Source organism: Haemaphysalis longicornis, unplaced genomic scaffold (genome assembly GCF_048455015.1).
Source record: "Haemaphysalis longicornis isolate Haplotype H1 unplaced genomic scaffold, Haemaphysalis longicornis Haplotype H1 scaffold_10, whole genome shotgun sequence".
Taxonomy (NCBI): Eukaryota; Metazoa; Arthropoda; class Arachnida; order Ixodida; family Ixodidae; genus Haemaphysalis; species Haemaphysalis longicornis.
Genome location: NW_027526204.1, coordinates 29,416,780 through 29,442,395, shown reverse-complemented (window position 1 = coordinate 29,442,395; position 25,616 = coordinate 29,416,780). Strand labels below are relative to the sequence as shown.

Sequence of the window (25,616 nt, the reverse complement as noted above, 5' to 3'; positions counted from 1 at the left end):
AGGGCGGCCTTCTCCTCCAGTTGTTCCAAACTGGTTCGTGGTTTGGTTGCTGTGGTTCTGGGCATGGGGCCTTTGCGCCCGGAGTACAAACGTGCCTGATTACTGAAGCCTTAGTCGTCGGCATGAAATTTGCAGCATCACCACTATTCAGGTAGGCAGGCCTCATTTCAAAATTTTGTTCAGGTCCTCGTGCATATTGTAGGCGCATTCACGAAAACAAACTGCCTGATCACAGTTCTTTATTTCGCCACGGCTCTCGTCATGATATGGTTCTGTCACTTTAAAATAGGGGGTCATAAATATTTCACTGTATTCAACAGATTGGGCTGAGGTAGTGCCAGGGCAATAAACAAGCGAATTGGAGGTCAACGTGGAAGCGGTGGTGACTTTCCTACGGTGAATGCAAACCTGTTAACCGTTTTCCGTGACGCTGCTTTCCAGGATCTCGCGTTGGTACAGTAGCATTAGTGCTCAATGCTGTAAATTCACTTGAAATCATTCAAGTAAGCATTTAGAAATCGTGTACATGTGAGAACGCTCCGCGCTACATTCGTGAGAGTTATCCACACCGTACTAATTACGCTGGTATCACGGTACGCAAAGTAGATAGCACGATAGAACGCGACAGGCTGTGCAACGAAACGGACATCAACGTAATAGCTGCTTCACCTCGCGTCGCGCAGGAACAAACCGTAAAACAAGCTAACATGCAAGCACCAAAATGAGTGGCGGGATCCAGCTACTTATTCTGTAAAAATTGGCAGTGTCACACCGCCCCCTTTTAGAACGAAAGCTTTCTTAGTCGGACCAATGGCATTCTGTAAAAAAAATATTACATTTCCACATATACCGGTTGCTATACCGTAAAGCTCTGCTGACTGACATCTCTGGACGCACGGTGCGTACGTGAAACCGGGGACCGCAAAAAAGGCTTCCTATCTCTCTCTCTGAAACGGGGTTCCATTGTGTCATTAAGGTTACTTAAAAATAGCGAAAAAAGAACAGTTCTGAAAAAGACTTCACACGCGTCGACCCTGAAGACGAAGTGCAATAGTATATTTTTATCCCGTAAACCACGTAACCGTGTACATTTAGATCGTTCGTAGATGCGTTACTTGTGCGTGAGAAATCGTCGCATGGGTTCGTTGTTCGCTTGCGACTTGGGAGTTTGAATGCTTGGCGATAGTTTGGATGCACTTTCAGCGAAATTTGGATGAACTTTTAGCTTTCGCACTTTTCGCTACTTTCGTTAGGAAGGGATGGTAAATGTTAGCATTAGAAGGGTACTTGTTTTCACGAGATATGCAACCAAGCTGCTACCATCTCCCATATCGGTGACAAGTGGCACATTTTGCATACTTTTGCAGTCTTCAACGGGTATGATAACGTCAGAGTCATGTTGCGTTCCTTGATAGCTCGATAGAGAACCTGAGGCAGTTTTTACGTTGATGAATTAAAGGAATGGAATTGACCTGCCCGTCCATTCCAGGAATGGGAATGGGCTAAGTTCTGTAATTAGGAGGAATTGAAAGGAATGGAATTACGACAAGGTCTAATTCCTCGGAATGGAATTGGAATGGAATGGGGATGCCCATTCCGCAACACTAATCTAGAGGGCCGTCCGACGGCTCTTTACCTGGGCGTTGGAGCGCCGTCAACGCAGCAATTCTGCAGGCGTCACGACACAATGTTATATAGAGTGAGTGATTTAATATTGGTTCATTACATTACCAGACAGGATATTTACTACCACCCCCCTATTACAAAAATAAAGGTCAAGGCATGTAACTGCACCATCAGAAGAGATACGACGAGCAGAAAAAATTCAGTACACCATTTCATGCTTGGTATACTTTCCACTCGTGACGAGACAGCTCTCATGTTCCGCATGACAGTGCGCTTTACGTGCTAGTTATTTGCAAGCATTGTCATAGGGGCCACATTAAGCCCATGTCCAAGAATACTTGTGGTAACAAGGCAGAAGAACTGTCATCAATTCCGTTTGCATCGTTGGAATAAATCCCAGCACTGCGCATCATACTGTTGGAAGGGCACACAGCATGAAAAAAGGTTACCGCTCGTACCAATGCACATAAATTCCCGCAAACCGTAGTATTTTGTCTCTTTGTTAGAGCGATTCGAAAACGGTGGTCTAGAGAAAGCCATTCACCGCCGAATGTGTTATTTAAGACTCCTGCTTGACGTGCAATAGCATGCAGAATACTGACAAGCCCATCTTTGCACTCCCCAACAGCCCGTGGGTCGTGGCGCAGTGGTTATGATATCTGTCTCTTGATGTGTTGTAGTAGACCCAGGTTTGATTCACCGTAGGGTTAAGTGTATGGGCTTATGTGTACTTTGTGTGTCTTGCATGATGTAACATATGTTAGAGCATTCGTGACAGAGTGCGGGCGTTGGCCTGACAACGCGAGCGAAAAAAAAACCGGATGAAATGATTCTGTTCGAGTGGCATTTTTCTTTTTTTTGGTGAAAAGCAACAAGGCCGCTTATTTGAGGGGCCGTATGATTTGGGGGCCGCTTCGTAAGGGGGAATCGATTAGCATAACGGGCCGCGTAGAACAATTACGGACAGCGGCCTCCCGAACACACGGCCCGGGGTTTAGGTGGCCTGTAGTTAGGCAGCCCTCAAGAGGGCCGCTTAAACCCTGGGCTGCGTGTTAGGCGGGCTGCTTGCGCTCGAGGCCGCCTGAACCGCCGCTTTATAAGCTGCTTTAAATTGACGCAGCAGCCCGCCTGCATGCGGGTCGGATCACCAGGAGTTGACGAAGAGTGTAGGAATGCTTGAAGACAAGGGTGAGGTGGAAGCGCAGGAAACTCTACACATGCGCCTCAAGGTCAAGGGGACGAACCCAATAAATACACTAGAGAGAAAAGCCCCAAAACGCGACTACTTCCAACATTCCGGGAGAAAAGCATTCTAGTTATTCGTAAAGCTTGAGCTACCGATTCCCTGTGCAGCAAAGCAAGTGCTGTGCATGGGGTAAACAATACTCTGAAGCGGAGCGGACAAGGCATGCCTAAGATGCTTGAGAGAGAAAGAGAGAGAGAGAGAGAGAGAGAGAAAGAGAGAGAGAGAGAGAGAGAGAGAGAGAGAGAGAGAGAGAGAGAGAGAGAGAGAGAGAGAGAGAGAGAGAGAGAGAGTAAACGTTTATTAATACAACCCATGTACGGGTCCGCGCTCTTGGGTTGAGATCAAACGACCTCCCCCCTGATGGTGAGGAGGGGCTGAAGGAGAGTTGTCCACGAAGAGGTCGTCTTGCCGAGGTGGGCAACCCAGGCCTCCCAGAAGTAAATGTGATGGGGTAGTGAGTGACGTTGCGGTGTGCGGGCTCTGGGACAGGTCCAGTAAGTGTGGGTGAGCGTGGGTATGGAGCCGCACACGTGGCAATACGGTCTGCTTGGATTATTTTGTATTTAATGCAGAATGTAGTCGTTTGGCAGGGAGTGTGTTTGTTCTTGTTTTAGGAGTGTCGTGTACTTCCTCAGAAGAGAATCAACTGGTCTGGGGATTTCTCTGCGGGCTATTCGGAGTGTCTTCATTTACGCTGTTCGTTCTTGACGGCGGTCTTTCGTGTCCTCTGCCGGGAGGTAGGTCTCGGGCCAGGCCCGGGATGTGTCGGAACACCAGGCCGTTGAGGCTTTATCGTGTACGCGAGGATTGCCCAAGAAAGAAGAATGTCGTGGGGTCCATTCCAAAGTGATTGAGATACCAGGATGGCGCTGTTCATACTCAACTAGCGCAGGTCGTATATGTGGAGGCAGTTCATTGGGAATAAAAGCCCGCAGGTCTGCTTGTGAGTCAGAGCGAATAAAAAGGCTCTTTCATTGGTGGTCATGCTGAGTAATGGCATGCGTTATGGCCAGTATTTCTGCTGTCGCCACAGAATGGACGTCGTGGTGATGATTAACGACTGCCTTGCCAGGAGAATCTATGCTTGCAGTGACTACTTTGCGAGCGGTAACGCTGGCGTCGGCATGGTAAGAAAGTGAATCGGTGGGTTGCTGTATGCGGGTGCGTGCTCCTCGTCGTGCGGCGTCCTCTTCGGGGTTCATATGCTTAGGTATGGGTCTTACCTTGATGAATGGGATGGCATGCCATGGTGGTGTGGTGAGTGGTATGGCGAGTAGGTTGGCAGTGTTGGATCCCATAAGCTGCAGCAAGGCATGACCTTGTTTAGATGTTGTAAGACGATGAGACTGTGCTTCTTGGTGCATGATGAGTTGGTCAATTAATATGTTGGATATGGCGGTGGCTTCAACAAGAGTGCTTGCAGCATAGCTGGGGACTCCGAGTGTGATGCGGGTTTGTGCCTCTCAAGAGATTGTTGATTTGGTGCAATTGATGTTCCGTGACACACATGTATGGAAGCCCGTACATGATCCTGGTATATACAGGGGCTTCTGTATTGCGCCTGAGTTCTGCTTCCTTCACGTCATCGACAGTGTAACCCGTATTGTGTAAGGGAAGGATCACTGTGATTTCTTTGTGTAAGCGTCCGCTACTGTGGTTTCACGTCGTTGCCGGCATTGCCGAGCGAACGACGGGGACACTGAAGGTAGAAGGATAACGGACGAGGAAAGTGCGGTGAATGCGTGAGGGGCAGGGCAGGATGCCTAGGCGGCGCGAGACGCTCCCACGCGATGCAGCAGCTACGTAGACGGGCCCACGCGGCTACGGTACAACGGAGACAACGAAGGTGACATCGAATAGGAAACAAGAAACAAGTAGGATTTTTTCATTCCACCTACCCAGTTATAAAAAGACCGGTTCAGTCGAAGAGCTCCCGACGTGAGTCCGTTCAACCCGCGAGCAGAACATGGGCCCACGCCTTCGCTCCCTTCACCTCGACTGTTTCGATAGAGCTCTTTTAAACGCTAGAGGGTTGCGGAAAGCCGAACGTGCCATTTGACTCGACTCTCTTTGACGCGTCTATGTGTATGGGGCGACTGTGTCGGAAGCCGATGGGTTGAGATAAGAACGTGACCATCGTATGTGCCGGGCGCCTGGAGATGAAAAGGAGGAGCCCCAGGAAAGCGGAAGAGGGGAAAAAAGGCGCAGCACGCAGCACGTACGGCGGTCAAAGTGGGCGACTCTAAAGAATAAAGCACGAGGAAAAGCACAGGATTGTGCCACGATTAGTCACCGCGTCTGTACCAGCTTGCGGACGATCCGTAATTCATTCGGGTTGCGTGTACAGATTATCAGTCTTCTGCCGCCAGTTCATGCCGGGTGCTCGGGGAACTGCGACCCGCCCCGATGGCTCAGTGGCTAAGGCGTTGGGCTGCTGAGCACGAGGTCACGGGTTCGATTCCCGGCCGCGGCGGCAACTTTTGTGATGAAGGCGAATGCAAGAACGCCCGTGTTAGCGAGATTTCGGCGCAGGTTAAAAATTCCCAGGTGGTCAAAATTAACCCGGAGCCCCTCATCGCCTGCGTTGCGTCGGCGCATTAAACAATACAATCAATGAAAATCAGGGAACTGCGAAACGGCCTCCACCTCGATGCCTGCTATGCTCCCATTTGGCGCGTACCTCATCTTCGGAAACCAAGGTCTTTAGACGGCCTGTGTCGTTTCTCAACGACCACTTGCGCGGTGTACGACTGCCAGACGGCAGCGCCATGCAGCTTGGTCTTAGTTAATTCCACGGAGCAAGAATACATATGAGGCGAAACGGCCCATTGCGACAAGCACGGGCGGCCGACCAGATAATGTCACAACGATAACCAAGGTCGACTGCAAAGCTTGGTAGTTGCTACGGCGAAGTAGAGGGTAGCGGCACCTGATGGACGAAGTGATAGCGGCCGCACTTGTTCCGCAACTGAGAAGTGGAATACCAATTGTGGCGGCGGCGCAATTTCTTCACCCACGGCAGGTGCCGCTAGCTTAACGTATGACGAGCGCTTGTGACATTATCGGGCGGCGCGGGGAAGCATAGTTTCGCCTCCTATCTTGTTCTTGCTCCGTGGTTCATTGCAAGGGGCTATCTGGACCATCGGGCATTGCGGCTATAGCAGTTTGCGGACCGTCCGCAATTTATTTTTGTTTTTTGTCAAGGTAAGAAAACAACACGGAAAATGTGTGCGCCCTGATGATACATTTTTGCTGATGCTTCAGTGCCCATGATTTCGCTGTTTTTTGTGCAAGGCTGAAATTGTACTGAGGAAGGTATTGCTACTCTGTGGCAATGTTGTTACAGTGTGTTACAGTTACAGTTACAATATTGAAACGGACTGGAGCCCTGATCTGAAGCAGATTGCAAAAATGATACACTTTATGCGGTGGATGTGAAACAGGTTAAGGAGAAGCGACTGTCAGATATCTAGAAGAAGCTAGGTCCTTCTATGGGCTCGAAATAAAGGTAAATGCCTTACCGGAAGAGTTGCCTTCTACCGTAGAAACAATTACTGATTGATTTGATTGATTGAAGGGTTTAGCGCACCGACGCAACGCAGGCGATGAGGCGTGCCGTATTGGAGGGCTACGGATTACTTTTGACCAGCTGGGGATATTTAACCTGGGCCGAAATCTCGTACACACGTGTGCTTTTGGTTTTCGCCACTTCAAGAAAAGAGGCCGTCGAGGACGGGAATCGAACCCGCGACCTCATGCTCAGCAGCACAACGCCCTTAGCCACTGAGCGACAGTGGTGGGTAAAAACGATTACTGTTCTGCAAACTAAAATTGAGCAGATAGAAAACCACAGTCAGCAATCCAATTTAGTAGCTTACGTTCTTCCCGAGACGGTAAGTGAAAGCTGTGAAACACTTGAAAACGCCGTAAAGAAAGACATACTATGTGCCATCATGGAGCTCGAACCTGTAAGCATCGTGAGTATACATCGTAAAGGTAGACCTGCAAATGGCAAAGTGAGGCCAGTGGTTGTCAAGTCGCTTGGTTGGTGAGACAACTCTAAAAGACTAAAAAATGATACAAAGCTAAAACAAAGAGTTGGCTATCCGTGGAGACTTTTACCTAAAGTACCTGATATTAGAAAAAGCTTTGGGCAAGCACGAAAGCAAACCCAGACTATAAAGAAAAAGGAAATTGGGCTGTTAAAGACCTGTACATAGGTAATCAAGCATGCGTCTGGGGCAGTGAGTGGGGGAAAAATACCGGTTAAAAAAAACGTCAAAACCAACAATCTTCTAATAATCAGAGGGTATGCCCAGTCACTGACCAAGGTGTAAGATAATATTTCACTGTTTTTTCAAGGGTTAATTTACGAAAAAGAAGTGTTCCCGTGTTTGCAAGAAACGCCGAAAAGAAAAAAAATCTTCCTATTGGTTAGCGTGAATTCCCGAAGCGTCGTTAACAAGAATGAACTGATGAAAATTGCTTTGCATCAATACAATCCTCATGAAGTTGTTGTGTCCTAGACGCGGTTGGTCCCCAAAATAGCTGGCGGTGACATATTTCTCTCATTATAAAGTGTTCAAGAAAGAGCTATAAGGAGTGGGGAAATAGCCGTTCTTGGAAAAGGCACAATAAGGGTTACCGTAAGCGATATTACCTCTGAACTAGCGTACGTATGCATCAGACTGTCTTGCTGGATCCCTAGCTTCATTTTACAAGCTGTGTACAGGCCCGCTGAGGCTTCCTTTGAATGTATGGCAAAAATAGGGAAGCATATGTCCAAATTTCGCGAAAAGAAAACTTTATTACCTGGCGATTTCAACCTTCCCAGCGTTTTACGACAGGACCCTTGTACAAAAAACAGACGGCGATTATGTTGGATGGAATGCTTACACAAAACCTAATGCAAGTTGTGCCTAAGCCAAATCGTTAGAATGGGTCCTTTTGTTTCAAGGGGCAGATTTGATATTCCACATCTGCTATTTTTATGCAGTGAACACGAGAAGTGCACTGTTTCTGTAGAAGAGGCCCTGTCCGATCCCAACTTGGATAATTTTTCTGTTCTCGTTGTGAAATCGCCGATGTTTGAAAATCCCCTGTTCGTTGATTTAAAGAATATTCAACATCAAATGACGTATCTATAATAGACTACACAGAATTCTATCATCCTTGGGTGTCCTTGATGCGGACGATGTCGGCACAAGATCCACGCGATTAAAAAATTTTGTCGTTATTGCATAGACACCTTTATTCCGAATAAACATCAGAAAAGGCACACACACTGCTTCGATTCCTCGCGTTATTAATCATTTCAAGCGGAGAAAAAAGCGATCAAGAAATACGCATGCACAGCATTGTGATCTTTCCCTCCTCAACGACAGAATTCCGCTTGCCGTATGCTCCTCCAATGACTGTTCCCATAGGACACTGTTTTCCAACTTAATAAAAAATTACCAGAGCAAATTTTGGATCTACATTGCCGATAAAAAGAAGCCCTTGACGGAAATCGCAATTGATGGAGACATTGCTGCTGATCAGAAAGCAACGGCTGAATATTTCAATACTTACTTTCAAGGTGTTTTCTGCTTAGAGTGCACATGTACCAACGACACAGCGTTCGACTCACATGAAGTATCAGTTGTGTGTTATTCTGGTCTATTGTACATCATTTCAAATACTTATTCCAAAAAAATCCCGTGGGCCTGATGATTTGCCAAATATGTAACGAAAAGGTAAGTTGAGCATGTCGTAAATTTCCTCGTGTGAAATTTTGTGTTTCATTTTTGTTGGCATAGTTACCAGGTGACTGGAGGGCCATTTGTATTAATTCCTTGTTCAAAGGTGACCGTCTGTCTCCCCAAAATTTCAATTTCTTTAACCTTCACCTACTGTAAAGTCATTGAACAAAGAATTGCCACCCAAATTGTAAATTTTTTGGATCAACATTTCATTTTGGCACACTTATATCCTGAGTTCAGAGAGAGATATTGAACAGCGACGCTATTGGTTACACTAATTCACTCATTTGCACTTAATCACGATAACAATAAGCAAACTGACAATCTTCTAATATGCCAGTAAAGCATTTGACAGAGCACCCCACTAGAAATCGATCTTAACACTTCAGCGTGTTGGCCTTCGAGATATCCTGGTGAGATAAATTTCAGAATATCTAAATAACTGTGTCCAGCTTGTTGCGATAAATAAATACCGCTAGCAGTTTCTTCATTATGTTGATTAGTGATGACTGCTAATGGTGTTGCCTATGTATCGCTGTGAAGAGGTGTCATCTTACCAAAGAAACTAATGCATGTTGTATACTCTTCGTTTAATTCTAGCGCAGCTCTTAGGACAGGGTAGAAATAAATTTGGTCTGTTACAGGTGGTAGCTGTCCAAGGCAATCTCCCGCTCTCGGATTTTCTTCCACCAGCGTTATCGCCTTTTTTCATAGCCTCCACAGCGTTGAATTTTACTCCCTCTGTGCGAGCCTTAAATCTTAGCGCTTCATAAAGCCGAATAGTTCAATCATACAGCTTTGAACGGAGACACACTCCAACACTACTGGCCGCACAGTTTCTGTTTCTTTTCCGCAGACCATGCATACACGGTCACTTCGTGTATAGTTCCCCACAAAGCTCTTATTTCGCAACCAACCTTCTCCAGCCCTAAAAAAGCAAAGCACTGACTTTGGAAATATTGTATATATTTTCTTTTTTTTGTGACCAATTTTTCTTCCCTGTAAATGTCTAAAGACGTTCCATTCTTTTTCTCCGTTTATTTGTGTGTACCTGCCTTGCGGCTTTTTTGGTTACCTTGGCTGTCTTTGATTCTCCACTTTTCTTCCCATATTTCATTGTAAGCCTTCTAGTCCTCCTTAGCCACTGCGTGTCCACTGGTTTCATGTATAGTACATACAAACTTTACCTGCCCATTTACGTAGATCCATAGCTCTCCCCCTCCCCTCAAAACACATTTCACTTCGAGACATTTGCGCTTCTCTCATCAGGTGTACCCAAAGTTGTGTCCTAGGGCCATTACTTTTCCATCTGTACATAAAGAATATTGGGAATATCATCACCCTCATTTTACATATGAGACTGTTAGAAGATGATTGTGTTTTGTTTCGTAATTATGACTCTTTTCATGATCAAAATGAAGGTAACAAAAATTTTTCCAATGCACACAATTGTTGTACTGACTGGGGAATGATCCTCTACGTACAAAAAAGTGTCTGCATGTGGTTGACATGCAAAAAGTCTCGTAGACTATGTTTATCAAATAGGGCCTTCATCACCGAGAGAGGTCACTAGCTACAAATATTTGGGTATAACCATAACTAGGAAGTTTCTTGATACCTACACTTAGAAAACATATGCTCAGCTGCCGCCCACAAACTCGTCGTTTTAAGACATGAACTTTGGAACGGCCATCCAAATGTAAAGCTTCTAAGTGATTTTTAGGGGGTGAGGCCTAAATTAGAAAGCGCAAGCATCGCATGGGACCATCACACTACGCTTAACATTGATAAAATTGAGCCGGTTCAAAATAAATCAGTTCGCTTTATATACTCCCAATGCTTACCATCTTGTTTACCCTGTGCCATAATGACTACAAATGACATCCACCCCTTCCGTTCATTTCCTTCTTTTGCTGCTGAACAATACACTGGCCATTGATCCGTCATTGTATTTCTCTTTGCTATCAACTAGGCACACCCGATATTACCATCCCCATTTTTACTCGATATTTTGCGAGAACCGATGCCATTATGTAGTCTTTCTTTCGAGGGAGAGTGTCTGATAGGAAGAAATATGTGAAGCCCATTTATTGTGAATTACGTAGAAAGAAGTATATTATGTATTGTTCAGGTTATTCCCCGTGTTTTTTACTTGATGCGCCCTTCCTGCACGCACCAGTTCTGGTCTGCACCACTTATGGTCCATAGCGAAGATGATGCCAACTACGGACGTGTGCCGATTCAAAACAGCGCTTTGGCTACGTAGACACTCTGGAAATACCGATTCCACGGTCAATGGCGATTCACCTAATGTTTCATTGTAATGTTTCATTATAATAATAGCTATTATACTATAATATAATATAAAGTTTTATTACAATATAATATACTGCAACATAATCTCTCGCTGCAATTGCGTGCCAAAAGCCGTAAAACAGAAGGAGAGTAAAGTTGATTCGCGCAACAGCTTTTTACAGCCACAACATATCAATAGCGAGCTGTAGTATATTTTCTATTGATATGTCCAGTCATAACTGGTTAGGAGTACGACTGCATCCCAAGATGTACAAGATAATAATGCCTGACACGGTGACTGGCTTGTTACAATTACAGTATTTTTGACATCGCAGAAATTAGTGTTTCTCATAAAATGCGTAGAGCGTAGAGACGCCCTGCTTTTATGTGTAAAGTGTTAAAGTAATCTTGATCTCTCATCAGATACTGTAGACGTGACGAAATCAGCGCACTTGAATTGTTTCTGAAATTTTCTACGGCCGGTTTTTTCTGGTTTTGCCTGAAATACGTGACTGCTGTTTATTTTTTGGACTTTATGCCTTGCTTTGAATTGGAGTGTGGACGCCAAACGTTCTCTGGGTCAAAAAATTTCCCTTTCGGTGTGAATGAACAACACGTAGCCAAAAGCAAATTTTCAGCGGACTGAGGCAGCTCAGGCGCATCGTTTGCATTTCCACTTGAGGAAATACGTTCCGCGTAGATATAATGGTTTTAAAGGCCCTCTAAGTAAACTACTTATTCGTACGTACATAGAACTAGGCTTTGAGAGAAGTTCTCTGTAGTAACAACAAACTTGTTATTTTTTACTTTAAAAATGTCACGCTTGGCTACCGCGTACCGTGTATGTGATGTCCAGAAACGATAGCCCGCTCAATAAAACTGAGGACAGCTGTTGTCTTCGCTTACCTCAGACGCACAGCCTGGACACCATGGGACACGTTGTGCATATACACCAAAAAAGTGGCGGAAACAGGCCTCACTATTTTAGGTGCGGAGTACCTCAGGACCACGCAATGTCCATCCGCGTCCGTGCGCAGAGCATTTACAATCGCAAAATCGCACAGGCACCGGCAGGATCCTAGCGTGTGTCTGGTAGACCAGACAGCATTAGTGTCAGTTGTCTTACCCACTGGGTTACAAACGTGAGTTATTACCCGAGTGTAAAACAGCTTACTCCCTCGCCTGTAACGGGTCGGAGTACCTTAGGACCTCCCAATGTCCGTCCGCGTCAATCCAAGCTTACACCACCATCAAGCAAAAATCAGTGCGGAAATTAGCTAAAAGGATACAAGAACCCTCCAAAACACTCGAAAAAAATGACAAACACAACCCAGCAATAAGAAAACGCGCAAAAACAACGGCGGAGTCAGGTTGTGATGAAGTTGTAATACACAGTGACTGCATTGAACTACGCTAGATGACGATACGTGTAAACACGAGCTGGCGCCGGGGTGCACCGCGTATATAGGTGGGTTCGGGAAATCACACACCCTCTTCCCGTCATGGAGGAAACGAAGTAAGAAGCGTCACGCTTCTTCTCAATATCTACGAAGACAACGAACTTACCCGAATAGGAAAGAGCGGCAAGCGGAGGCAAAGCGACTAAAATCGAATGACGGTCGGGGGGCAAATCGGATGTCACTCGGGGAGCAACTTGGATGTCCTTTTGAGCCCCCATACTCCGCACCCTAGGTATCATTCTCGGAGTGGAGATGCTGCCACTTTTGGTCTCAAGGGCACTGTAAAAATGCTCGGTAGCTTCCACAGTGAAGATAAGAAATTCCAATGCGCGGGTGATTAGGTCATCCAAACGCACCTCCTACATGTCTTTTTGGTTCTTGATGAAAAGGTGACCCTTAGTTTTCCAAAGTAACCGTTCTATTGCTTGCCCCGGCTTGCTTTCTTACACTTTCAGTAACCAAGTTACGCGCGCCCTTTCAGCATTTTCAGCCCTACGGTTTTTATTTTGGGAAAGAATTGCTTTCGTAATAGTTTTTCTCAGAACAGCACTTAAAGAATTGCTTTCGTAATAGTTTTTCTCAGAACAGCACTTAGGAAGCTTAGAAATGAAAAATTCAGCTTATAGTGCAAGTACCTATAGAGTTGCACGCATGAGAATGTATTATGTCAGGAAGTATTTCAAAGTTTTTCTTTCCAATAAAAACAAAAGTTTTTCTTGTTTTTTGAAGCAACGATACCCTGAGCACACAGGATGAACATCGGTGTAGTGAAAGTAGTCATAGATTTACAAACAGTTCGACAAGCCGGCATTTTAGTTTCCTCACCCGTCTTGTCTTCACGTCTTCTCTCTGATCTAGCTTCGGTTTCATAGAATTCTTTTATGTGAAAAAAGAAGAATGGCAATGTATAGCACCAGAAGCGTCCCTCAAGGACGCTTTCCAGGAAAACAAGCCGTTTTTGTTTCGTTCTCAAGTCGCTAGCAGATATTTTGCATGGTGTGGTCAATTGACCACATCAACAAAGCTGCGTGTGTTGTCAAAATTAGTGCCCCCGCATAACGACCCTGATATTTTTTTCTGCGCGCTGCATGCAAGCCACAGACGTTGCTGTAGGCAACGGAGCCGCCTACAGTGCAAGCGGAGAGCGAGAAGGTATAGCACTGGGCAATTCGTCAGGTTCACCGGCAGGCTAAGAAAATAAATTTGGGCTTGTGTGTGCCGAAATCATAAAGTGCCTCTAAATGCCTTTGCTAGAACAACGTATATAAAAAAATCCTGCTCTTGAGCACTCAAAGAAATAAGGAGTGTGTGAAACGGCCCCTAATTATCCTTGAAAATATGCCGCATATCATAGCCGCAGATTTATGCGCTGCTTTGCTCGCTTTTAACAGCATCGCGTACATTCGGTCAGCCGGTCTGTGGCTGTCCTAAAGGACATTATATGGTAAAATAGAGATAAATCAGTATACGCGCTGACTGCGCTTATGCTTTCACCTCTTTCAGAGCACCTGTGTTTTAATCCATTTACCTGCATCTTGCTTTGCTAACACACTGATAAAAGGGTGGATAAAGCTATCACTGTAGTTTTTGTCTTAAAAAACTGGTCTACTCTATGTTAAGCCTTACTTGAAAACAGAACCGAAAATACGACAGGACGTGACCATTGTTTTGTTCCATGAAGGATAAATTGTAAGGTACGGAATTTACAATATCAAACTCTGACAGCTTCAAGCCTCCCAACATCATAGTAATGTATGACGTGTCTCAAGGGAAGCTCCAAAATGTTTATAGAAATGACAATGTTTTTAGTTGGTGTCCCATTTGGTTTTCGCCACGATTATCAACATGTACAACTCACTAAATAGCAGGGAAAAATAACTTAACTGAGATGACTGCAACTATCGCAATTCTAGTAAGATCACTTATTTGGACGAAGGATGACTCTTCCCACAGAATAATTTGAACTGAGCACGTAGCAATGCACCAAACGAAAAGAACTGATACGTTCTATCGCGTTGAGAGCATCGATAGATCCAAATTTGGCACTCACCCCACCATGATACAAGTAATCATCCTTCCTTCCACCACCTTCTTCTTCTTTTTGTTCTTTTCCGCCTCCTTCTTCTTCGCCGCCGCCACCCTCTTGGCCTTTTCCACCACCTTCGTCTCCCCCACTCGGGGGACTGCCGGGCCTCGGAACATTTTTCAAGAAGTGACCCATCACGTTTCCTGGTGGGGCGTAGTTGGTGACCACGAAGATTTTGCCCTTATACTGGGCAATGCCTGAGCCAATTTTTGTGCACTTCCTCCAGACGACTTGTGTGAAGTGGCCACACCCAGGCTGGAACGTATTTCCCCAGTGGTACATCTTGATTTCGTCGTACCAGGCATCTACGACTTGTTTTCCTGCGCAAGGATATATATGCAGAGACCTAAGGCACGGTGGGTACATTGCGTCGCGAGTTTGCACAAGTATAGTGTAGAAGTGAGTGGTTTAGTTTCGCTATGTGGAATGGGCAACGAGGGTTGCCTTTGCTCGGCTGCCGAACATCGTTCATACATGTACAGAAGCGTCGCCGTCGGCATAAAACTGAAACACGCACGGCTGATACATTATGGATTATTCTGGCGGCAATCGCTGATAAAGAGGGGGGGGGGCACTACTACCCCCATATTTGAACATTTTGTTTTGAATTTGTACCTCTGGATTTTCGAAATAGGAGGCAGATAGAAAGTTGCAGAGACATCTACGTTTGTATCCTGACATGTAAGGCGCGATAGCGATACTTGGGCTCTCACGGTGTGCGTGCGCACGGAGTGTCTGCATTTCGATTTTATGCTGCACAAGCGCGGAAGGTTATCGATAAGAGAAAGACTAACTAAGAGAGTTTTTAGTCGAAGTTTCCCAGGGTATACAGAGGCTATCTGCGCTTCTGTAGCTTAAAATGTGAACGTGAAAGGTTTTGGATGTGAGTGGTGGTCAATGTGAGCGAGGAGGAGTCAGTGTCCGGGTATCAACATGTATATTCTGTGATGTGTAGGGTGGTCTTAACCATTTTTCTCTTTTCAAAGAGAGAGAGAGAGAGAGAGAGAGATAAGAAGAGGAAGAGACGACAGACGATTTTTGTTCAGAAATAAATATTTGTATTTTAGGAAAATGAGGTAAAAATTGCATCCACCTCCCCTCGCGGGAACCCCTGTGTAGATGCGACGCATAGGGGGTTCCGTTGTTGTTTCCGTTACGTTGATTCTCCCATCGCTTGAAACGTGCCGTAAACCCCCTGCCACGGCTATGAAGCAACGTGGCGCGGCTATGACCGGAACACAATTTAAAACAATCCACTTTATTCCAATCCAAATCCAATCCAATCCAATCCAAGCCAAGCCAAGCCAAGCCAAGCCAATCGAATCCAATCCAATGATCCTCGCGAGAGAGTGTTCGCTATTGGAGAGGAGAGGGGGTGATCGGCGGAGAGCGCAGCTCGCGCGGCAAGGAGAATGGGGGAAGGGTGTGGACGGACAACAACAATCCGTATGGAGGGACAAGGCGAGTGAATGCGATGCACTCGCATCTAAAAGATGGAAGGGAGCTTAAAGGTAGAAGCTGAGTTCATGGCAAGAGATACAGCAGCTCTTTCCGTTGCCCTCTCAATAAGCTGGCGCTCATCTTGAGGTAACGAGCTAGTGTACCTGTCTCCCATGTCTCAAAGAAGTGGAATATGTTGTGTGTGAGTTGTTTTCCTCTGGCCATACTCTTGGACAATGCAAATTTGCGTGGAAGAGAGTAGATATTTCCCATATTTTAGCAGAGTTTTGAGTTAATGTGTGATGTTCCCACCGAACACCTTAACGCACATCGATTTTCAGATATTTGTTTCGGTTTTTCGTCCACAGAGTTTCTGATTCTTCAGCATTGAGACCTCGTTGTAGCAAGTGGAAAGACTGTGTTCCTTGGGATTGGATGAGGATTCGTTCTTAACTTTTTTCGAGGAGGGCAGTGTAGTAGTCGTAGTCACAAGGAGCGGGTTATGTGAGTTCGCGTGCCTCTTGCATAGTGTGTCGTTCTCTTCCAGACCATTTGGATTCGGGTGCCCAAGTGACGGTGCTATCTCTCCGCAATATAGGTGCGAATATATTACCGAAGAGTATAGGTATTCTGCCTCCACACCCCTGTATAACGTCCTTTGAGCGCTTGCATTATTATTACGCTCCTATTTAAGACTTCCGCTATTCGAATTGCCAAGAGGATGTCTCCGAATTCCACTTTGTTCCTGTATGTTGGAAGGTAATGCAGTCACAAAAATTGTCAGAGTAGCAAACTGCGACATTTGGGGCCTCCTGCTTTCGTACATCCCGGAGTGGGTGTATACTGTGTTCTCATGATATTGGAACTTTCCCCGAGTGAACTTGATCCTGCTATATCGTCTCTTTTTGTGTAGGATGGAGTCTGAATTTTTGGTAGAGAATTTCATGCGAGGTTGTTGGATGGCTGCCATGTCTATCATGGCGTGCAGTAGTTTCTTTTCGAAGGGGCGTGCCGGTCTTTCCTTTTCTGTTTGGGGGTGGCTGTTTAGGGGTGCCGGTTTCTTTTCAAAGAGGGTATGAAGGCCCCTCCCGATTCCGGTTTTACATCCGCTTTCTTGGTGGTAGGAGTGCGGTTTCTTGGAATGCTTGAAATGCGTTATGAAGACAGAAGTTGAGGACATCTTCATCGTTGGTATCACCAACATCCTATTTAAGACGACTGCAGCATGAAGACCTCTCCCAATCACCTTCACTGGCTGTTGCCTTGTTCTTCCCGACTCCATTCTTTGCTCCGACGGTTGGTATTTCATTCCTCCATCGACTTAATGGCCGTCTGTGTAGACCCGTCTATGCATGTCCAGTCTGTTATCCTTTCGGTGCACCCTTTGGTAATTCGTCCCACGGCCAAAATTTTCATGTCCAGGACTCCCCTATATGTGGTCCTAACGATGGTGTTTCACTTTTTTGGTGCGGGTAATTTCTGGTACGGCTATGCAATATTCTGGTCATTATCAGTGGTTGCATGAGTCTTATCGTTTCTTTTCTCTTCTTCTTGCCCTTCTCTAGGGTTCAACGTTTCGTTTGTGGGCAATTTTGTTAAGGAATTTCTGTTTTTGGCATTTGGGAGTGTTTGAAACTGCCGCTTGTCTTTATAGTCCCGCCGGGCCTTCTTAAGTCGCTGTTCCCTGAGAGGATGTTCTTACGTATTTTAGGGTGATTTTTAACTAGGCCGAGTGGCGCAATCTGTCGGTTACCAACTCAAGCTTGCAGCTGAGACAGAACCATGGAAATATTGAAAAGTATTTTGGAAACGTGTGGTTAGGCGCTATATAGTTGGCTTCATTTTAGTTATTTTCTGCCATTAATCTATATGCCTTCCTTGATTTCTGAGACCCCGGCGTTAATCCTTTACACCCTGTTTTAGTTAGGTCACCCACTGTTGGTGCCAGCATAAGTCTCGACGGAAAGCACACAGCGGTGGCTCAGTGAGTAAGGCGTTGCGCTGCTGAGCCCAAGGACGTTGGTTGAATTCTCGGCTGCGGCGGCCGTTTTTCTGATGGAAGCAGAAAACAAATACGCCAGTGCGTTCAGATTTCCGCGCACGTTAAAGATCCCAAAGTGGTCTAACTTCTTCCAGAGACTCCTCCGCCGGCGTGCATTGCAGGCCGCGTATAGCTTCGGGGCATGAATCACCGAAAAATTTATATCTTTGATCTTGCCGTGGGAACACGCCTTGCTGTGATGGCGTAAGTTGCGGGCATGGCTTGAGACCGATTATTCCAGGCATGATACCACCCACTAGGCATAGGACTTTACTGCGCAGGCGCGGCTGCTGGTGTGAACGCGCGTCCTTTTCTTTCGTGTCCGACGTTGTATCATTGTTCTTTTTTCCAAACTTCTGTTGCCATATCGCCACACAACGCCGCCTGTATTACCATTGCCTGACGCGTCGCGCGCTTTTCAATGGGAAGGGTAGGGACTCTTAGTTCAGGCACTAATCCGCTATGTGGCGCGTGCCGGCGGACATCTCGCCTAACGTCACTGCTCACGAATCGCGAACGCTGCACCCACTTCTACGACGTGTGTCTGCCAGCTTGCCTGTTGGGCTTCAAGGGCCGTTTCGCTCACATCTTAGCCGCGACGGGGCGCTAGTTCTGTGGCGCACTGGGGATCTCGTTCAACGTGTCGCTCGCTTCATACTTGCTGCATGTTCCAAAGATAAAGACGGAGGCGGACCAAAATAGTGTAAGAACGTACTGATTGTCGGGTAGACATATAGCTAACAGAAAAACGATATTTTCGGATGGGGCAGCTATTATTTTACTGATATTTTTCTTTCTAGAGTATTTAGAGGAGAAAACATTGCGTACACGTTTTTTTTGTTCAGGCGCTCACTTCTACGATTACTTTCCAATAATATCACGTGCTTGTAAACTTCAGAAAATTATAGGAAGCAAAAGGATAAGCAGCTGGGATCCCGCCACGCTGTCCGGGCGCTTCTACAGTACAGTCCTCAATTTTAGAAGTGCGTACCAGTGCGGAGTGCGAACAGTGGGGTCAAAACAATACCTAAATGCGGAGCGGATAGAGGTGGGATGCCCCACTCAGAAAATTTCAGGGCCTGTGATCCGAGTAGATAGGCGCGCAAAGCCGGCATCAGCCTGCGGCAGCGCAAGGGATTTTGCTTCGTGACAAAGAAAGTTTTATCAGTGACAGACCAAGACAGACAGGCATGGTGAAAAACAAGAAGGCGTAAGAGCGCCGCCTCGGGAACGCTAAACAAACTTTCCACTATTTTGCATAGTTTCCGAGAAGCGGCGCTGGCTGGCGGACACGAAAGCGCGCTGGAAGGCTACGGAGCGGGGAAGGGTAGGAGAGAGCAACAGGAGAGTGGCTGTTTGGCCATTTTTCGCTCACGCGTTAGGCAATGTTTATACAGGCGGCGTTGTCGCCACATCACAGACTGAGCGGAGACCTCGAGTCTTGCTGCCTCAGTCGTAGCTTCCGGGTGGCAGCGGTGACGCATTTCCGTGGACGCCTGAGGAGCACTGCTGATAGCGAATGGCTGGGAGCCACGGGGGAATCGAAAAAGTAGCCTAATAACGCTATCGCGTTAATAACTGTGGAACACCATCCTCGTACAGCCTGGATAGGCAATCTTATTGCTTAACTATTTTGGCAAAGACGCCGCGACGACGCCCTTTACAGCCGAGGTGCTTTTTCCTTTCATACACACATTTTTGAGTACGCGCCCACCATGAAGAGACAAAGCGAGATAGTGAAGCATGTGCCGACACCTGGAGTCGCAAGAGGAAAGCCTTAAATTCGGCGGCAGGTAGTAACGATGCCTTGAAGTTAAAATAGCGGAAAACAGTGCTCATTGTAAAGAGGGGAGTATGCTTGAGGATGCGCACAACATTTTGATGTATCGGAGCCCAGACAGCACGAATAAAATTGCGGCAAAATATTTTAAAAATGCCATAAAAGTAAAAGAATGGCAGTACAAATTTACCTTTTACGTGGTGCTTGGGGTCGGTGCTCCAGGAATAGAAGAGATTCTCCCCGTACTTCTTATTACGACTCCTATGCTTCATGACTCCTTGCCGAGCCAAGGAGTAGGCATATGCTTGAGCGTAACGAGAGAGCTGGAAAAGTGGAAAGGAAGGAAAGATTTGTTACGCGTAGAACTTTATCTGCACAGTAGAGCTCGGTCCCTAAACTTCTGTCATTCTGCTCTTAATACTGACTATTCCGTTGCTTTGGCTCATGGCCACTCGCCCAAAGGGCGTCAAAAGAAAGTGTGCTCTAAGATTAGCTAAATGCGCCATAATGTCGTGGAATATATTCATTCGAAATAATGTTGTTTAGGGACAGTAATATTCTGCTCATAATTAGATATAAAAGCTCGCAGCGTAACAAAACCACTGAGTGTTTTATCAGGGTGCCTCGATGAGAACGTTTTTTTTTTTGCTGTGGAGAGAAGTACTAGGCCGCTGAGTTTCACAAAAGAACCCTCAGTACTGTATTCGCCCCTATGGGGCCCGCTGAAGTTGTGTGCAGTATTACATTGGGTTTAAAAGTCATGCCTACTGGAGTAGTCTGGAATGTCTTGTAAGAGTTCTTCATTCGAAGTTCGCCGATTGGTGCGCATGTGTTAGGCGCATAGATCGGCAAAATGCCTTCTCCTTCATGTTTACAGTTTTGTGCAATAAGACGGCATGAACTAACGAAAGATCTCATTGAAATGTGGCATAACATGGCTGGGATGTTTCGTTTAGAAAGTATCCGTTAACATACCGTGTATTCCTGTCTGTGTGAGGTACAACCATGAACATTTGTGGTTCTGGAACATTCGTGAGTTCTTATTAGAAGTAAGTTTGAAGTGTAAAGGAAAAAAGATATATTGCCTTTCTTTTTTGTCAGACAGATATATACATTTAGGAGTGATTGGGAAGCATTTTTTTGAAGTTAACAAAGGCTTCTTGTTTAAGGTCTAGTTGATATATTCTTAGAATCAATATTTACGAGCGCTGCATATTTGGACGAGGGACGGAACAGTGAACAGACGAACCAAACGATGATACGCAAACAAGCAACTATGGTAGTTGCTAGGTTGCGACCATCGTTTGGTTTGTCTTTTCACTGTCCCGCCCGTCGTCCAAAGACGCAGCGCACGTAGATATTGAATCCATTTCATTGACTTCATGTCCTTGGTCGTGGTAATTGTGGTCAAAGGAACACACTCGGGTGAACCTTCTAGCGTGTCGAGGCCTTTAGGCACTTTTCCCACCCAAACTTTTCTCACCTCCTCATCGTTTTCTACCGGAGGTACACCGTGCAACTTCCTCCACTTGTTGTGTCGTCTCAAAACTTGTCTTTGAAGCTTGAGCATGGCTTTGGTAAATTTTCCCTTGAAGTCCTCTGGTTCGTCGTCTCCGCTGATAACCTGCGTATCGTGGAGAAGAGGGGGAAAAAGAAAGAAGCTACACTAAAGATCGTGACGCATAAATATAAGAAGTTTACTTTTACAGCCCTCTTCAGGACATAAGGATGCATCATTGTTCTTCTGCAGTACATTCTTTAGGAGTGGCTTTCAGTGTATTGGGAGAGCACGGTTGCATCAGTTTCCCCAAGGTTTTCTGACCCGTTAAATCCGTGCGCTATTGGGGAACGCTTGGTGTAAGCCTAGTTGGTCGAACATCGGTTGTAGGGTTACGCTCGGTATAAAACAATGACGGACTGGAAAGAACACGTACTCTTGACGCAAAGATTCCGTACTGAGAATTTCTTAGTATAAACAAAGTGACAACACAAGTACAAACAACCAAGAAAAGGATAATGAAAAATTAAAGCCGTTTCAGTCAATGTGTAAGCTGTCGGAACTGCAGAGCAGTTATTCGCAATAATGGGCTGTGTCGCTGTTACCCGCTCATTCTTAACACCCATCACGCTCTTCGGCGCCCTCTCTAATTTCTCTAATGATGAATTCAACGGAGGTTTGTCCAACGCATTTCTAATTTCCCGCCTTTGAAATGCTCGCCCCTCTCCCCGCCCCCCTCCCGGCCAGAACTTGCGCTAGCGGGAGTTCCGTTCCTTGTGTGCTTTCTTTTCCTCCCGCACGTGCCGGCGTTGCACTGCCACGCTTTTCGCTTAATATCTGAAAAACAAACCCAACCAGCGTTCCTAACCAAATGAACGTGGGTGCTGGCGGTAAATTATTTTGCCTGAAATGTACCTACAGTTTTCTTTGCGCTAAACAACGCGGTCATGTATGGCAAGGGCCAGCGGTTCACGGGTTTCGAACGCTTGTAAATATATAAACAGTTTGGCTTTCGAAGCCTCTGGGTTACTGCGCGGAGAGAGTCGCTACGACGGAACGCCTTGTGGTTCTCCTTTGGTCCAGCGACCGAGATACGACGGCAAGGCGAGGCCTTAAAGTGCTCTGGACTTAAAAATTACAACCTTGAATAAGGAAAGAGCAGGGGATTGATGGGTCTGAAAGCGAAAAAAGCCCGTGTGTACGAGATTTCGGCGCACGTAGAAAGATCCCCAGGTGGTCAAAACTAATCCGGAGCCCTCCATTACGACGCGCCTCATCGCATGGGCTGCGTCGGCGCGTTAAAACCAACAATCGGGTCTGAAAGACCATTCCGGTGGCCCGTGCTGCATTCACAGCGATTGGTCCAAACATTGTACGCGTCCTTTCCGGTCCGTCATTGCGTTATACCAAGGGCAACCCTAAAAGCACTACTTGGAGCTTTATTATCGTAACGTTTAGTCCTTGCGGTTTGTCAGGCAGCTGTGCTGCTGAAGGATTCCTGGTACGCCGTACTTACGATTTATTTATTCATTCATTTATTTATTCATTTTTTGAGTGTTCGAGGCCAATTGTCTGGCACAGGCATGAGGGGCACTGCAGTTTATGAGTTGAATAATGAACTTCTGTATTCTGTCAAAAACAAGTAAACGGTGAAAACGAACTACGCTAGCCCGAAGAGGAGACGTAATGTAATAGAAAACATGGAATAGAAACAGGACAAGAACGGAAAATAGTAAAAGCCGCAAAGCTTATTAAGACCGCAAAACACAAAAATCACCACAGGGTAAACCAAGGAACCATGCAAGAAAAACAGAAGAAGAGTACTGCGTAAAACGCAATAGAGTGATAAGACTACAAAAATGAAACTACCAGCACAACTGGAGCCTATACTACTCACAAAGCAAGCGTTACAACAATTTCGAAAAATCTTTTGCATTCGCAACATTTCCTGGCAACTCTTTGGGGCGGTGCTTAACTGAGTACCTGCGTGAACATCGCAACGCGTTAAAGGTCACGCCAGCGTAGTACCTTTCGGCGCATTGCTCTAAACATGGTTGTCACCCCAAGTGCTCATTTTGCACAAAAAGACGCGGTCACGAAGAAGATTTCAGAAGCGTTTTTATACAAAAATTCTGACACGTGCATTAGTTTGTTTTCTGTGTCGTTGCTGGATAGGGAAGTTGCTTATCTGGAAAGCACTTGAGCTTGCGTTTTCAGTGTGGGGGTGAGTGTGTTGGGCGCGTGGATTACGTCACGGATGTGGTTAGTGCGCAAGCTGAATTCTTGATATGGTTTTATGATTTTCAATAAAACTTCAGTTGTTAGCTACCACTCGTGTTGCTTCGTCCTCTCGCCCCGTTAAGTTTGCGCTGTTCAGTCATAATGGATGATTCTAGGCAACGGAGGTCGAAGAAGTAAGTCGCATAGGACGTTGCAGCCAGAGGTCATCTCCGCGGTCCATGACGGCATGCTCGCTGAAGCACGGCTCGACGAGACACTGGCGCCAGATATTCCTCAATTTTACATTATTACGATATTCTATAGAGCCGCCCGCCGCAGATCTAGGCACGAACTGAACAAAAAAGCAAACTGGGGCGTGGGAGGCATGCTGGGAAGGTTTGCGGGCCCCTAGCTCTCACGATCGAGTTCACCAAGGGAACTTGACCGTCAGAGCAGTTTATTTTACTTTCAGCTTTGTTCGTGGCGTTGTGTGTACAGGGGCCCCAAAAAGTAAAAGGAGCATACGGTGGAGATATTGAGAGGATTTCTCCACCGTGTGGCTGGCCAGCAACCTCTCAATGAGTTTTCAGGAAAGTGGTTCTAAAATAAAATCGGGGCACACACACTTTGTTTATGCTGGCGGCCGCATAAAATAGAAAATATTCCAAATTCCCGAAGCCATGCTCCGTTTAGTTTTTTGGGGCACCTTTAAAATGTACATGTATCGGCTAAATATTTGTTAGTACGTTAGCAATGTGTGTCCCTATTGAGGCTGGACACATTTACTAGACAAGAACGTGGAAATTTTTCACCACAGGTGGCAATGACACGGGCGAAGTTAGCTACAGTACTAGAATTGCCGATGCCACAAGGAATTTGACGCCATTGAAAGAAGTGTGTGCTGAGAAGAAAGGCCGAGCAAACATTTTTCGGCATGTGTAGGAAACATTTGACGTTAAGAATGCTACACAGTACACATATTCACTGTTGGTTGAGTTCAATTGGTATATTATTGTTGATATCAATATAACTCCTAAACGACCGATGGCCGTGGCCAATCAGAACATCAAAACATTACAGTTTGAAAAAATTGTTCACCCTTGCAAAGCGAGAAACCACATTGAATTGGGCAGTGATCGGACTTGACATATTTGAGTGGAGAAACCGTATGAAGCGACAAAGCCTGAAGGCGTCGCCTTCATTAGCAGGGGGGGTTAGTGTGTTGGGTGTTCGGTGTGTGTGATCAGGAATAGATATATCGTGAGCTCAGATCAGGCCAGGCGCCTAAATAATGCTGTTTTTTGCGACTTTTGCCACAAACGTTTGCGAAAGCCATTTGCAAAATGTTAAGGGAAAGGAGAAACCAGCGAAAACCCGGCGGAAACGTCACAAAACGCACGTCGTACCTTATTTGCACAGGGTTTCCCACTATGTTGTGAAGGTTGCGGCAAGATGTAAGGCGAACGCGCTGTTTTCTGCCCTGTGCAAGGTGGCAAACATATGCCCTATGTTGAAAAAAAAACACCCACGCTGAGTGCACAAAGAAGCATGGCACCCGTTTCACCGATTCTATACGTAACATGGCTAAGGAAATATATCTGAATTGACGCTATAGACCAAACTGTGTGACTCTAAAGCCGAAGAAAAATCTTTCTGCGTCTCTACAAAAAAATCTGACGCTGATGAAGGCTACACCCTACCGAAATTAGCTGTCTTTGGATCTCTATTTATGTAGTACTATTGATTCCAGTGTAACTCCTAAACCACCGACTGCCATGACCAATCACAAAATCAAAATTTCTCTGAACAGCGCAAAGGGACGAGGACGAGGTGTTGACGGGACACACCGCATAAGTTCCTCTGCAGTCGTTGCTCATCTTAAAGACAACAGCAACAGTAGCCTTTCGGCCTGTTCGGTGGACATAAAGGACCTGTATTACTCTATTCTTAACAAATAGCTGCTCTTTTGTGTAGAAGCATGCATTGATTTTTACGGGGCCACTTTGTTTCAGAATATTTCAGGCAAAGGGATTGATAAGTTTTTAGAGTTGCTTGCCCTGTACCTCCGCTCTACATTCTCTACTTCGGAGGGCAACATATACCTTCAGAAGAAAGGCATCCGTATAGGCTCTTGCCTGGCTCCTGTACTCAGTGACCTGTACTCAGTGACGAGTGACCAGTGG

General features: G+C 45.9%; 1 protein-coding gene across 2 annotated transcripts in view; it reads right to left on the bottom strand.

Moving 5' to 3' along the window:
• LOC144158326 (uncharacterized) overlaps positions 1-25,616 on the bottom strand; it is a 97,981-nt gene that overhangs the window by 42,483 nt on the left and 29,882 nt on the right. For both annotated transcript variants that reach the window (XM_077689147.1, XM_077689148.1), the window contains exons 4-6: positions 21,199-21,339; positions 19,906-20,038; positions 14,419-14,774 (exon numbers count right to left, since the gene is read on the bottom strand). In XM_077689147.1, coding sequence (XP_077545273.1) covers positions 14,419-14,774; positions 19,906-20,038; positions 21,199-21,339 — 630 coding nt within the window. The remainder of the gene's footprint in view (positions 1-14,418; positions 14,775-19,905; positions 20,039-21,198; positions 21,340-25,616) is intronic.